Source organism: Pelmatolapia mariae, linkage group LG17 (genome assembly GCF_036321145.2).
Source record: "Pelmatolapia mariae isolate MD_Pm_ZW linkage group LG17, Pm_UMD_F_2, whole genome shotgun sequence".
Classification (NCBI taxonomy): Eukaryota; Metazoa; Chordata; class Actinopteri; order Cichliformes; family Cichlidae; genus Pelmatolapia; species Pelmatolapia mariae.
The window spans coordinates 24,889,177-24,904,926 of NC_086242.1; the positions used below are offsets into that span (position 1 = coordinate 24,889,177).

A 15,750-nucleotide genomic window follows, 5' to 3' on the forward strand; every position below is an offset into this window, starting at 1 on the left:
ATACTGTGAGTTTACACATACTGGTGTGTAACAGGAAGGACTGGTTGGTTGTAAAGATATTACCTTCCAGGTAATTTCTTGATTCTTGATTTGAATTTTCATTCATCCTAAAGATGGATGAAAAAAGTTGTGTATTAATTTTTCAATAAGTTAATTTTAGATAAACAACAGTAACATCTCTGTTTTAGCGTAAAAAAAACCAGGGATTTGAGGCCATAGATTTTTGGAAGGAAGAAAATTTAAATTCTCATCTATAAAGTTTTACAAAGGTAATTTTTTACTTCTTCACCTGCAATTTGACATCAATGAACTCACCTACTTATATCTGTGTGGTTATTGGTCAGTAGTGTGGATATGTGGAGATGGGAGTGGTACAGCTAAGCCTGAGCCAAAGGTTTGATCTGTTAGATAAGTAATTTAGTATACATATGTACTAAAAGTCTGCCTGCACCAAATACATGCTAAAATAACTCAAACACATTGTTTTCTGTTAGAAATGAAACTAACTAATAAGAGGAAAGTTAAGCAATTTCTTTCGTATGGACTTCGCTATGAGTTTAATTTCCACTTGTCCCTCTTTTCTTTTTTTGAAATCCAGACTTCCCTTTTAACTGAACCATCCCGCAGCTCTAGCGCGTGCACCTGGACCCTGACTGTATGCTATTCTTTGTTGCCAAATACAAAACAAACCTAGTGCCAGGAAACAAACAAGTTTCTAATGACCTTATTAAGCAAACATTCATTTTGGTGATAGGGTAATAATAATAATGACAATAATGCCAATAATAATAATAAGAAGAATAAGAATAAGAATAAGAAGAATAAGAATAAACGCCTGACGTACTCTTCTACTGTTTTCTAAAACCCTTAGAATCACTTTTCTCCACTTTATAGTGCCCCTGCTCACTACTCACCTGCTCACACATTAACTGCTCTATACTATCTATTGTCTCCCACTCTTTTTAGCCAAACTATTTTTTAATTTTTTAGCAACAAGCAACAAAGCAATAACAGAAATCCCATTGTGACTGTTGTGATCTCTCCAAAACGGCAGTGTAGTTGATTTATTATTATTATTATTATTATTCATAATTATAATAATTATAATAATAATCATCATCATTTCAACATTACCTATGGCAGGCGAGCACAAACTGTGACAGTAATGACGCCTTATTGTGAAATCTCACAAACCGGAAATTGACGTTAGCATTCCGTAGCTAAACTATCAAGTGAGTGTGTGAGTGTGTGTGTGTGTCTCCAGTTGTGAAAATGTTACCATTATCTATTAAAGACGATGAGTATAAGCCGACCAAGTATAACCTGCTGCTGAAACTCTCCGGGTGGTTCAGGTAATCTTCGCACTGCTAATAGCGGCTAAAAGGGAGCCATCTAATGATAAGCTGCTAGCCTATTGCTGGCCGGCTAGCCTAAATGAATCTGTGCCACTGTTAGCTTCCTCTGCTTTAAATGTTTTTTTTTATAAGATTGTCAGCCTTCAGGGTTTGTGCTTGAACGACAGTTATACGTATATATAATTTCTAGGAGTTGATGACAGGGATTTGTCTGCGGTCTGTGGCTCATGCTATCATATGTGCTGCTGGTTTTCATACTGTTGTGTGCTTTTTGTAGGTCTATCCTCGCCGATAAAACTTCCAGAAATCTGTTCTTCTTCCTATGTCTGAACCTGTCCTTCGCCTTTGTGGAGTTAATGTATGGTATCTGGAGTAACAGGTAGGCTAACATAGCGTTAGCATCAGGAAAGTGTACGTGTGTGTAATCTGCTGTTTTCAGGATGTGCCACGTATGTGTTCGTGTTAGCATGGAGGAAGCCAGAGTGTGTTAGTGTCGGTCGTCTTTAAACTGAAAGCAGAAGTTGCCATTAGCCAGCAGATACACAACCCACACTACACAAACTTTCCAAATCTTCCCAATATTTCTAAAACTGCATCCTGAAAAATACCCCCAAAATGAATAGCTAATTATTATTATTATTATTATTATTATTATCATCATCATCATCATCATCATCATCATCATCATCATCATCATCGTCGTCGTTGTTGTTGTTATTATTGTTAACAGAAGAAGACAAGGGGAATAAATATTTGTCTGTCTATACCTAAGAATGATACGTTTTGACCATTTCAGGATTTAGAGAGAGAAAATACTGTGACCTGATGGAAAATGAACAATATTAAGTAGTAATAGAGTGAAAAAGTAAGGGATTAAATCATCAGTCAGCCTTTCCAAACTCAAAATATTCCAGCGCTGAAGCACAGCTGCATGGGAAAGGCTCAGATGGTTTGGACATGTGCAGGGAACAGAGCTCCCCGTTCTTGCAAAGAATATTTCCACATGTCTTAAATATATTTTTTTTTAAGTGGAGCTATTCTGCTCATTTCCAGCTCCATTTTATTGATTCTTGAATTTAACAAAAGTCACATTTCAAAATAGTCCTGTTTGACTTACATTGGGACTTCATCCATTGTCTGAAAAAAGCTGCTTCATTCCTCCTGCTGCTCTCCCTTTAAACTACCTGTCTTTTGATTGGGAAACAGAAGTTTTGAGCAGCATGTGGGTGGATCTGTGCTCACAGCCAAACCTGTGTGCCAGAAATGACCATATTAGGGATATCCACTGATATATAGAGTCATATAAAGCCAAGAGGAGAAAAAAACTGTGAAACTGTTAAGAGCTGAGCTTTTGGCTCAGAGGGTTGAAAAACATTTTACATACATACATAGACTGAGATCAAAATTGGAAACTTCAGCCAAATTTAATATGAGCATCCATCACTGGAACAGTATACACTACCAGTCAAAGTTTGGACACACCTTCTCATTTAATGTTTTTTTTCTTTATTTTTACCACTATCTACATTGTAGATACATACTGAAGACATCAAATATATGAAGCAAGTGAATATGAAATTATGTAGAAAAGGAAAAAAGTTGACAACTCTAATTATGTCTTATTTTAGATTTCTCAAAGAAGCCACCCTTTGTTGACAGTGCTGCAAACCCTTGACCTTCTCTCAGTAAGCTTCATGATGTAGTCACCTGAAATGGTTTTCACTTCACAGGTGTGCCTTGTCACAGTTCATGTGTGGAGTTTGCCTTCTTAATGGGGTTGGAACCATCAGTTGTGTACTTTAAGAGCTTTGGGTCAGTCAGTCTGGAAAATTGCGAAAACGTCAAATGTGTCCCCAAGTGCAGTCGAAAAAACCAGCAAGCGCTACGAAGAAACTGGCTCACCTGAGGCCAAAAGGAAGACCAAGAGTCACCACTGCTGCTGAGGATAAATTCATCCCAGTCACCAGCCTCAGAAATTGCACGTTAACAGCACCTCAGATTAGAGCGAAAATAAATGCCACACAGAGTTCCAGTAGCAGACACATAGAATTAAAGAGAAGAATTAAAGGATTATTCTATTCTATTCTATTCTATTCTATTCTTTCTCCACATTAACTGTTCAGAGGAGACTGCGCAAATCAGGGCTTTATGGTCAAATAGCTGCTAAGAAACCACTACTAAGGAAAAACAACAAGGAGAAGAGATCTCAGCCTCTCTGGGAACTCCTTCAAGACTGTTGGAAAACCATTTTAGGTGACGACCTCATGAAGCTCATTGAGAGAATGCCAAGAGTGTGCAAAGCTATAATCAAAGAAAGCGGTGGCTATTTTGAATCTAAAATATAAAACATGTTTAGAGTTATTTCACATTTTTTTGTTTGCTACATAATTCCATATGTGTTCATTCATAGTTTTGATGCCTTCAGTAAGAATCTACAATTTAAACAGTCATGAAACAGTCATGAGGTGTGTCCAAACTTTTAACTAGTAGTGTATGTGTGACAGAAAAAAAGAGGAAAAACGTGATGGGTGTCGTAACCATTTAAAAACATCGTTTTGTCTGCGGCAGCATTAAAATCTTTTCAGATGCTCCTGTTCCTTAATGAATCTCTTTACATGTTTGTCATGTGTTCAGTTTAGGTCTGATCTCAGATTCTTTCCACATGTTTTTTGACTGCACTGCCCTGCTGGCAGGTCTGGCAGCCTCCGTCATCTCCAGGTGGAGATCCAACGATAGCTTCTCCTACGGGTGAGAGCATTCACTCTGAGCTGTGTTTCTGGTCTCTGACTGACAGTCAGTGTGTTTAATCAGTCTGTGTCCTGTCTGTCTCAGCTATGTGAGAGCAGAGGTTCTGGCAGGCTTTGTCAATGGGCTCTTCCTCATCTTCACTGCTTTCTTCATTTTCTCGGAAGGAGTTGAGGTAACACATTTGCCACTTTACCTAAGTTTAACCATCACATCTACAAGGTGTGTCTGCTTATTATGCAGTGCCTGTTATGGCATTACAAGTAGGCCAACATAATGGATTAAAAGAACTGGTTCTTGTGGTTCTTCTTTTGTTTTTCTGTACTCGAGCTCTCAAAATGCTTTATACAACATGCCTCATTCACCCACTGACACAAGTGCTTTTTTCTACACCTAAGTGCTTTGTATCTAACATTCACACTACATTGAATGCATCAGAGAGCAACTTGGGATCAGTATACTGATATGAAAATCATAAAGCTTTAACATCAGCATCAGTTTCATGCAGATGGGAGCCTATAGGGAGAAAGCCTTCGATTTGACGAGATTGTTTGATTGGTTGCTATGAGAACCAGTCAAATAATCAGTCTTTGACTCAGAGTCAAATCTATTCTGGATTAGGTTTATTCACTGTAAACGAGGTTAAATAATGGCTTAAATGACATTGACCAGCTATGGCTGCAACATCTGCACACCCTGATTCATTACTGTCAGAGAGGTACTACTTCAGTCTAGGAATAATTCTTATGTGCAATTTATTAGCACCCATGTAAGGAAAAAAGAATTTCCTGTCACTGTCCATAAAAACTGATCAAATCAATAAAATAACAAAATTTCACTACACGGTTTGTCATGTTACACACATAATGGCAGGAATGATGATGGAGCTTAGTTAACCTGAAGTAAAGTCGCATCTGCTGCATCCCGTCAGTCTTCAGCAGAAGAAATCTCTCCTTTTATCAGATGAGCCAAATAATATATTCAGTACCAGTACTCAAGAACAGTTATCCTCTACCCATTTCTACTAAAAGGACCATAGTCCAAAGACTTGCAATTAGTTGGGTTAGTTTAATTGGTGATTCTAAATTGCCAGGGTGTACCCTTTGTCTCACTCTGTGGCAGCTGAGATGGGCCTTCAGCCCCCTGTGATGCTGAATTGGATAAGTGGAAGAGAATAGATTGATTTATTATAACAACAACAAATCAGACAGCACAGTCAGACTTACCTTTGTTGAGTATATAATAAGAGTGTATACAGTAGATCACCCAGTTGATCTTGAGTGATCAACTGGGTGATTAAACAAGGTAAGAACAATGAGTCCCTTGTGTAGGTTTTTCCAGCTGATCATGTGTGCCGTATCAGCTCTCCTAATACTGCAAAAGTTGGGGTAGAAACAAATCATTTTTTCTCTTGTAGTTACATAACCTTAAGCTTTAACAGAGCATGTTGAAATTTAGTGACAATACACCTGGCAGCATGTGACCATCTGTCTCTGTTTGTCAGAGAGCTCTAGAGCCTCCAGATGTTCACCATGAGCGGCTGCTTCCTGTCTCTGTAGCCGGTCTGCTGGTGAACCTGGTCGGGATCTTTGCGTTCCAGCATGGAGGACATGGGCACTCACATGGAGAGGGAGGTAATACACCTGAAAGATTTAGCCTAGAGTCTCTCTGCAGCTCTTGAAGTGCTTTGAGTAGATTCCACAGTTTGGTTCCAGTGAAAATGATGTTGTTTTCAGCATTCATACCCGTGCGGGCTGCACTGATGCCAGCGTGCAATTACATTTCTAGAGCGCAGATACGACATGGGGTGTCTGAAAGGTTTGCGGTTACGGTGTACCTTCACCAGCCATTTTCCACAGAAAGTTTTAGTCATACCTCAGCCAAATTAGAATATGGCATCTTTAGTGTCAACTACCCAGCATTATATCCTACATTTTTCATGGATTCCTTGGCTTTACACCTAAAAACCTCATTGTAATGGAGTTGGGAATAAATATATCACATTATTGGAGTTGAACCCTCATAGCTAGTTTTTGTTCAATCAAGTAGAGCCTGTACAGATCAGTCATCTGAGTGCAACCATACAACATGTAACCACACGTCTCTGTTTTACAGTACTGTTGCAGCTCTCTAAAATGTGTTCTGCAGACACAAACACTAAAGCAGGTCTCTAAAACTTTGATATTGTAAACCTGGTAGATGTTCGAAGCTTGTCCACCTTTTATAGGGACTCTGCAACTCTGTAGACCCTCTGTAAATCAAGTGAACTAAACTCAGGCTCAGTTAAACGTTGCTGCATGCCACTAGAACATTGATACATCTGTGCAGAACCTCACAGGTTGACTGCAGCCTTGTACAACTTCACTGCAGATCTTTGCTTGTCTGACGTCTCCTTCTCCATCCTCAGACCACGGACACAGTCACTCTCTGTTTAATGGTAGCACAAGTCACGGTCACAGTCATGGAGGACATCACCACCACGACAAACATGCAGATTCCCACAGTCATGGAGGACATCACCACCACGACAAACATGCAGATTCCCACAGTCATGGAGGACATCACCACCACGACAAACATGCAGATTGCCACAGTCATGGAGGACATCACCACGACAAACACGCAGATTGGCACAGTCATGGAGGACACGAGGAACCACACTATAATGGTGAGAGTCTGACACAGGAAAATGCTGCACCAACATGCCACAAACACAGTTTAGACACTTCTAGCCCTTTTCCCTTAGTGCCTACTTGGATTGGCTTGGCTCAGTTCGACTCAACTCATTTTCTATTACAATTGAGGACCACCTCGTGAGGGTCATTATAGCAATGTGGCCGCACATCCCGTGATGTCATTTGTATACAACATGAACACCACAACAATGGAGGCTGTTGAGGTGATGGTATATCTCCTGCTTGGTGTATGTCTTTTTTTTTTTTTTTTTTGTCAGATTCGGGGACCACAGTGTTATTTTTTTGTGTAGACACTTCCTTTGTTGTTGGGTTTCAAAAATGGCGGTTTTGATTTTCATGAAGGAGACACACTCAGATGCCACTGACTAGCCAATCAGTGGCTCACAATTTCGGATGGCCTCGAATCGCTTGGAACCCCAAGTAGGAACTAAAAAACGTGCCTGGTAACAGGTACTACCACCTAATGGAAAACCCTAAAAACTGAGTAGGTCAAGGCGATCCAGTTCTAGTAGGTACTAAAGGAAAGGGGCTATTAGGGATTGCTGTAGAGCAGGTTAGCTACTAATTAGAAGATTGTTGGTTTGATCTCTGGCTGCCTCAGTCTGCATGCCGAAGGTGCTCCCAGTGCATTCATCAGTGTGTGAATGTTAGAAAGCTTTTTATCTATAATCTATAAATATGAATTTGTGAATACGGTATATTGTAAAAAAAACAAAAAACGTTTGAATGCACATGTAGATTTAACAAACTGTCATCAGAATCTCCTGGTCTATGAAATTCATTTAGTAGTAAAACAAACCTGCGTGGTACAGACTTGGCACATGTCCAACCTCACCTCACTTGTTGTGTTTTTTATTTATTTATTTTTTGCCTTTTAGACGAACTGCAACACCTGCCGGGAAAAGGCGCCAGCAAACAGATCCTGCAGGGTGAGAAATGAACACACACACACACACACACACACAGTGCTACACTATACTACTGGGGTGGAGGGGCGTTCCCAAAGTGTTCCCAAAGCTCTGTGTCTTCTGAGCATGCAGTACATAGCATCCTCATCATCTTAGCATTTGGTACCCTGTACATTTGTCCTCTGATCCCAGAGAAAATTATGTGGTCACATGTGCTCCAAGACAGTAAGAACACTAATACATATAATAACAATAGTACCAATATTAAATAATACGGTATATTATAGAATATCTCTAATAAATTAAAATAGCTCTAATATATAATTATCACAGTATATTACACAAAGTTGAATGTAGCTGAAGTTGAAATTATGGTGCCCCCCTTTCATACCGACTTTATTTTCTCTGTAGAGGATGTGATAGGAAGTGTGTGCTATTGCAGTGTTTATTTGTACTTTAGATGTAGGAATTGTACAGCAAGAGGATCACAAGCAGGAATGATTTCCTGTGTCGTTTAGTGGTGCATTTTGGGTAATCTCAGTCTCTTACTGAACGTGCTCCTGTGACTGGCCAGCATGCCATAAAGTGGGTGGGAGGTATTGTCCAGCATTGTCCTTATCTTGGACAACATCCACCTCTCCGACACCATCTTAAGAGAGCCCACCTCCACCCCACAACACTACTGGTCTTGTGGATCGGTTTGTTGAGTCTGTTGGCATCTGCAAGTGTCAGCCTGCTGCCCCAGCATGCAACAGCTTAGAAGATGGCACTGGTCACAGCACAATTCTGGAAACTGCTTAGCATTATCCGACAGATGTTAAGACCTCAGCCGCCTCAGAAAAGACTGCCCTGGCCCTTTCTGTGCAAATAAATAGGATTGTGATCACAGGACTTAAACCAGAGTGCTTTCAAACTTTTGCACTGGTACTTTTACTTAAGTAAAGAGCTAAAGTACCTCCTCCTCCTGAGCAGTCACATTTGTGAAAGTAATTCTGTCAGAATTAACAGTAGTTTACAGTAACTACAGTTATTACTAGCTAGCTCTGAAGGAGTATATTATAAATTTACTCAAGTGTAAGTCTTTGAGAACTTCACGCTACATGTTAGATTCCATCACTGTACATGAAGCAGTTTGTTCTATTTTTTATTTAGCTTAATTTCGTAACTATACTTACGATTGGATTTGTAGTATTTTAGAAGAATTAAATTTATGCCAACCATTTATAATTATTAGTTTGTGCACTTATTTTTTAACCTATTTTAGTATCTTTTTCATTGTCTTACATAAACTAATCTCAACTTGTTGTATTCTGATGACTATGTATCAAAGTTGTATCGATGTGTGTTGTATCTTTGTGTTCCAGGAGTCCTGTTGCATATTATTGCAGACACTTTGGGCAGTGTCGGTGTGATCATCTCCGCTCTGCTGATGCAGAAATACGATCTAATGATTGCCGATCCCATCTGCTCCATGCTGATCGCCATCCTCATTGGAGTCAGGTGATACTTCCTTGTCACTTCTGTTTAATGTCTGATTTAGCCTTGGCCAGGGAATTTATGTAGAGCTATGATGTAACCTACAGAAATGGCTGCCGTCGTTGCCGCCATTTCTGCGTGTGCTGGTACATATGGGTTAACTATGTGCTGGTATCCTGGTGTTTTACACATGCTGCCAGCTGATAGAAACAAATAAAATGCTGGACTTTTTTCCCTCCTGGGTCCTCGCTCTTCACTGTGCTCAGTTTTTTAAGGGCAGACAAATTTGTCCCTCTATTTTTTCCCCACTTCTTTGTGCATACCCCTCACCTCATTGTGGTCAGGGATTTGCTGACATATGTGAGTCCTTATATTGATGCTATTGTTATTATTATTTCTTATACTGAGGTGATGATTGATTTTCTTCTGAATACAAAAACAGTGGCCTAGACCAGCGGTCCCCAACCTTTTTTGCGCCACGGACCGGTTTATGCCCGACAATATTTTCACGGACCGGTCTTTAAGGTGTCGCGGATAAATACAACAAAATAAAACTAGTACCGGTACCGAAAAAAAGAAGATTTATTCATAACACACGTGAAAAGACCCAGGAAAACCGAGTTAACGATAAAAACGATAACAAAATAACGCTGAAAACCGATACAAACCCTGAAAACCATGCATTTCACACCTGAGCCTCAACTCTCGCGGCCCAGTACCAAACGACTCACGGACCGGTACCGGTCCGAGGCCCGGGGGTTGGGGACCGCTGGCCTAGACTTAACGCTACAGCAGAAATTGCCAGTAATTCGTAAAGTGATTTGATCAGCGAGTATTAGTCTGGACAGTAATACTGTGCTAAAATCCTTTTTTTACTCTGGTATTTTATATTGAGTTTCATTTATATAGTGCCAAATCACAACAGTTGCCTCAAAGTGCTTTATATTGTAAGGTAAAGACCCTACAGTAGCAGAGAGAAAACCAGAACAATCAGATGACAGTGAGAAGGAAAAGCTCCCTTTTAACAGGAAAGACCTCTGGCAGAAATGGACTCAGGGAGAGGCAGCGACCTGCTGCGACCACTTGGGGACAGTAACAGGGCAAAAGACGCACAGTAGAAGAGAACTGAATACATGTGTGTACATGCCCATAATCGGATGATTTAGTGCAGTTAAATAAACATTTTAATTCTAGTTAATTATTTTATCACAGAGTTTTCTCTCAGTGCTGCTGTTGATTTCTAAGATGATGGCTGCACATTTGAGCTGTGAAACTTAAATGTTTAAATGAATCCAGTTTAAAGCTTACTGTCCCAGTATCATCCCAGTAGTATCCCAGCCTGATAAAAGAGATGTGAAAATTCCCTCAATTTGATGCAGATCAAAGTGAAATTATTTTTAAACAATTGAATTTGATTAACTTGATGTGTGTCCTCTGTTTCAGTAGCTGCAGTTCCAGCAGATTAGAATCACATATAACAACATTTATACATTTTCAAATTCACCAAATTAATAAACAGACCTTCCTTTAACAGTGCGGCACACAGTTTGAGCTTCACCCAATGGTTTTAGAAAGGTACAGCTTAAGAGAATGCACATATAAAACATATCCCCCTAGCAGAGAATCTATAATAAGCTTAAAACCTGCTGTAAATAAAAGAAACAGTGAAAATGTGGCACTCCCAGCTCACTTTTAAACTAAAACTCTGAACACAACCTGCTCCTGACAATTTCAGTTTGGATTCTTTGCTGCAGACTCAGAGCTGTTTTGAGATTAAATATAAAACAAATATCAAACAAAGGCTTTATTCTACCTGCAAATTTGATGTGTGGTCAGGAAGCACAGTGTAGGTGTCCTGTTTTAGGATCAGTACATGTACTGTAAAGTTTATTTGTCAAGAAATTCATGAAGTCATTACTAGTCAATGTTAAGGGACTGGTTGACTCAACAGAGCTCTGACTTTTTGTCAGCCTGGCTTCAGTGCTGAGGAGAAACCTGGGGTCGTTCTTATTTTCTTCAATCAATCAAGGTGTTCTAGCTTTACGGAGGGCTTTTTTATAAAGCGGCAAACTATTCCTCCAGGCTAAATGATCATCTTCTAAATTTGTGATATGCCATTTTCTCTCCAGCTTATGAGTTATCTGCTTTAAGGTGCGCTTTTGAGAGTTATACCAGGGAGTCAAATACTAGTCAAGCTGTCTTTTTCACAGGAGCTACAGTATCCAGAGTCATACGTAGTGAAGAGGAAAAATTATTAACAAGATAATCGACCTCTGTTGGAGTAGTGTTAGTGTAGCTGCTCTGCTCTGTGTTGGTACAAGGAATTGAAGAAGATAACTGTGGATGATTATATCCTTAAACTTAGTTACAGCTAGAGCTGGGCGATAGAACGATAACGATATGTATTGCGAAATAACTTTCTCTCGATAGAAAAATTAAACTATTGCGATAGGCCTCATCTCTCTTGTCCTCTTAAAAAAAAAAAAAAGAAGAAGAAGAACAGCCAATCCAAATTAAGTAGCGCAGAGCCGAACCAATCACAGCCGCAACGTCACGTCACGTGACTTGTTACGTACAACACAAGTCCCAAGCCGCACATGTGTATTTGTTTGGGAAGCAGCCAGCCGCCGTGCTGCCCGGGTAATGGAGGAAATGAGTGTGCCGACTAGAGAAAAATCAACCGAGAGCGTGAGCGAAGATTACCGAAGAAAAAACCAATGATGGTTCCAATGCCGGAGAGATTGTCGAACGGAAGGGCCATAGAAGTTCCGTAGTGTGAAGGTATTTCGGCTATTTCAAGTCTGACAAAAAACAGAGTAACGCACTGTAAATTGTGCCGAAAGCAAGTGTGGAAATACAATAAACCGGTGCATGCTCAATCTCTGACTGAAAGCGCTAATTCGTCATTCGGCTTTTGTCAGACTAAAGTCACTGTTAAAACTGTTTGAAAAGCTAAGCTATACAACAAGGAGAGATTGAGAATTTCCTTTTAGTTCTCAGTTTATTTGATATTGACAAAAGTTAGTCAATTTTGTCTGTTCTTCTGTAAAACAAACTAAGATTTATTTTTAGAATTAATATTTTGTTTCTAAGTGGAATTGACAATTTAATAGTCTGTTTTGTTTGTTCTATTTTGAAACTTAAACGCTTTAGCGGCTGCCTTTTGTGTAGTTTGCAATATTTGCCTTTATTTATCTGAAACTGAAGTCTCATGTTCCTTAAGTACATCTACCCTGTTGAACTTATTATGGGAAATAAATATTTAAATCAAAACAAGCTGCTGATTATTTCACATTTTACTTGTGAGCAACGGCACATTTAAATCTTACAAATATAGTTATTTGGCTTATATCGTGATATACATCGTTATCGCCTGAAATGAAAAAAACATATTGTGATATGAAAAAATCTTATATCGCCCAGCTCTAGTTACAGCACTTTCAGAAAGACATCTACTGTGACTAAAACTACTCCGCACTGCTGTGTAATTATTTATTGTAAATTTAAATGTTATCATGAAGTGATAAGACAAGAGGGTTTTCAGGAAACACTGTTAAATGTTCAGTTTCTATGAACATTTAACAGCAAGTAATCTTCCCTTCCATGAGTTATATATACATATAGTGCTTTTGAGCCTTTATAAAGGACTTTTCTAGTCTTGCTGACCACTCGGAGTGCTTGAAACTAAAGTTATTTAACCATTGTATTCTCTATATCATAAGCACTTGACCTCATATCCATGACCAATTTAAAATCACAAAATAAGCTAATATTACTCATAGGAAGGCCTAAGCAAAGATTCAAGCCAGGAACCTTCTTCCTGTGAAACAGCAACGCTAACCACTGTTCCACCATACCACCCAATAATCTATATTACTTAATTATCATCAGTTAAAGGCAAATACTTGGTCTTTAAAACTTTTAGGCAGTAACTATATCCACCCGAAGATCTAAGGGAGCTGATGGGTCAGTAGGTGATTACTTCACATTTTCCTATCTGGAACATAAACTGTTCTTGGGTCGGATCTGGTCTGTGGCATAACAGTGATGTATGCCAAAAAGAAGTGAACCACTCTCTAATAATGAAAACCCAGTTTCAGGCCTGAAGTCACTGCAGGACTGTGAGAACCTTTTTTTTTTTTGGTTTCTCTTTTAATGATCCCTTGAGTATTTTACATTCTTTAGTAGTGCTCATGATGTGTAACTTTGTCTTATCAGAAACATATGTTAGAAAAGCTCATTTTCTTCAGATGATAGCAGACATTCCTTAACATCTTACAGATCCTCCTCATTGACTACTAGAGCTTATGGATTATCAATCAGGTTTCAGCTTTGCAGTCGAATTCCAGAGAAAAACAAGCTGGAAACAACATCTGCCTGGAAGAAAGAAAATCAATCAAAAACTGACAGACTCTTTGGAAAATGGTTTCCACTAATGTAAAGAATGTCCAATTAGTATTTAATGGACGCCAACATGCCAAACCACTGGTATTGTCCTTTATACAGTCCTGGAGTCTGTTCTCGAATCGCTGGTCTTCTGAATGTGAATGCAGTGGTCAGATTTCCCAGAAATCCAAGATAAATGGAGTTCATGTGTGCTGATGTGGTTTGATATGCTGGAAGTGAGCACAGCTGCCAATTTAAAGAGTCAGCAGAGTGGTGCTGTGGTTAGCTGAGAGGCCTTCACATAACTGCAGGTATCAGGTTTCTGCAGCTGGAAAGTCAAACTCATCATGGAGCTGAACTTCAGTTGTAAATCTACAGATTCTGTAAACGAGTTAAACTCGGACCCATCTTAAGAATCTCTACAATTTTCACACTGAACTGTGGTTCATGGTACATGCAAGAGTCTGAACTTGGGACTATGATTTCAAAATTGGTTGACTAGTGGCATGGATGTTTACATGAATGTATTCTTGCACAGCAGTGGAACAGTATTGCAAGTTTTTTTTTTTTTTGTTCTCCCTTGTTTTCCTGTTATGTTATATCTTTGACTTTTGTCTCCTGATCCTGGTTCTGCTGGAGTTTTCCTCGTGTTAAAGGGGAGTTCTTCCTTGATTCTGTCACTGCTTACTCATAGTGGATCGTCTGACTGCTGGAATGTTTTTCTCCAAAATTGTGGGGTCGTACAATGCAGAGTGCCTTGAGGTGGCTGTTGTTGGGAACTGGCACAACATAACTAAAAAAGCAATAAAGACTCTCTACTTTCTGTCTTAACTTTCTCTCTTCTATCATTTGATCCTCAGTGTGGTACCTTTACTGAAGGAGTCTATTGGGATTCTGATGCAGAGAACTCCATTTTCACTAGACCATGCCCTACCAGAGTGCTACCAGAGGGTGAGTAGTGACCATACTCAATGTTCAAAGAGGTAGGAACTGAGCAAACATCAGTATTTAGCATAAAGTTAGATTTGGTGTACTTTGTCAGTTACTTGACATAATAATTTTAAAGTGTATGCAGCTGCATTTCCTGGAAGTCTGATTTTGCACAGATCGTCTTAGGATACAGTTAGTAGAATAAGAACCAGTTCTTTACTTGTTGCAGGTTCTGGCAGTTCATGACAATAGAAACCAAAGATGCCACTGAATAGATTCTGTAATATGTATTTTAGCGTATAAACTGTACATTTCTTGATACTATCATTAGTAACTAATCATTTGTTTTAGTAGTAGTAACAATTGTAGCACTAATTTAAGAAGGTATTTGTACCTCAAGCCCTTGAATGGAGTGGACAAGTCTGATGTTTGTTTTGTTGTGTTGTGGCCAGGTGCAGCAACTGCAGGGAGTATATAATTTGCAGGAGCCTCACTTCTGGACTCTGTGTACTGATGTTTATATCGGAACATTAAAGCTGCTGGTCGCCCCTGACGCTGACACCCGCTGGATCCTTAGCCAGACACACCACATCTTCACGCAGGTACCTAAACACAGCTTCATTCAAGTACACTGTACCTGGTGGCAGTTGAAGTTGTAGATGTAGGGTTGTGTCAGCAGCACCATCCTTACACATTTTAATTTCAGTAGCAGTATTGATGGTTTGATGGTAGTAGGATGTCGACATAGTATTCAGCCATGATGAATGGTTTTGTCTCCACAGGCAGGAGTTCGGCAGCTGTATGTTCAGATCGACACAGCTGCCATGTAGAAGCTGCTAATATTCCACTACACTTGGGACCAATCGCATTCAGTCTACTTCTGCAGGTGACTTCTGACCCCCACAGTCACCCCAGCACAGACTGGAATAGGGGGAGGGCTCTCAGAACTGATGAACTAAAACAGCCCCACCCACTTTCTTAAAAATAAAAATAATAATAATAATCCTGCTCACAGTGGAAATTCTGCCCCTCCCACAAAGAATTATGGGTAAGTGCCTTTGTCATGAGACAATCTGAGCCCCTCCCAACACCTCTGACATCACTGCTCAGACTCGATTGGTTGACAGTGTGTGTGAAGTCACTCTGTATGTGCCAAACCATGTGACCGACCAGTGGATTTAAGCCTTTTTTGTTTCTTTTTTAAAAAAAAAATATTTATTACAGCTGTAATAAATAAATCTGGTTCTCTGAGAA

At 39.5% G+C, this 15,750-nt stretch overlaps 1 protein-coding gene across 3 annotated transcripts; it reads left to right on the forward strand.

Annotated features, from left to right (window-relative positions):
• Positions 1-1,207: 1,207 nt before the first annotated feature.
• On the forward strand, positions 1,208-15,750 carry slc30a7 (solute carrier family 30 member 7). 3 transcript variants are annotated; one of them, XM_063501384.1, is made up of 11 exons: positions 1,208-1,352; positions 1,633-1,734; positions 3,990-4,103; positions 4,188-4,275; positions 5,605-5,734; positions 6,508-6,768; positions 7,675-7,725; positions 9,069-9,204; positions 14,427-14,517; positions 14,949-15,098; positions 15,279-15,750. In XM_063501384.1, the coding sequence occupies exons 1-11, from the start codon at positions 1,273-1,275 to the stop codon at positions 15,324-15,326; spliced, it is 1,251 nt and encodes a 416-aa protein (XP_063357454.1). In that variant the 5' UTR covers positions 1,208-1,272; the 3' UTR covers positions 15,327-15,750. The 3 variants fall into 3 exon arrangements, with proteins under 3 accessions (XP_063357454.1, XP_063357455.1, XP_063357456.1); XM_063501385.1 differs by having other exon boundaries at positions 1,243-1,352; positions 3,995-4,103; XM_063501386.1 differs by having other exon boundaries at positions 1,243-1,352; positions 4,049-4,103.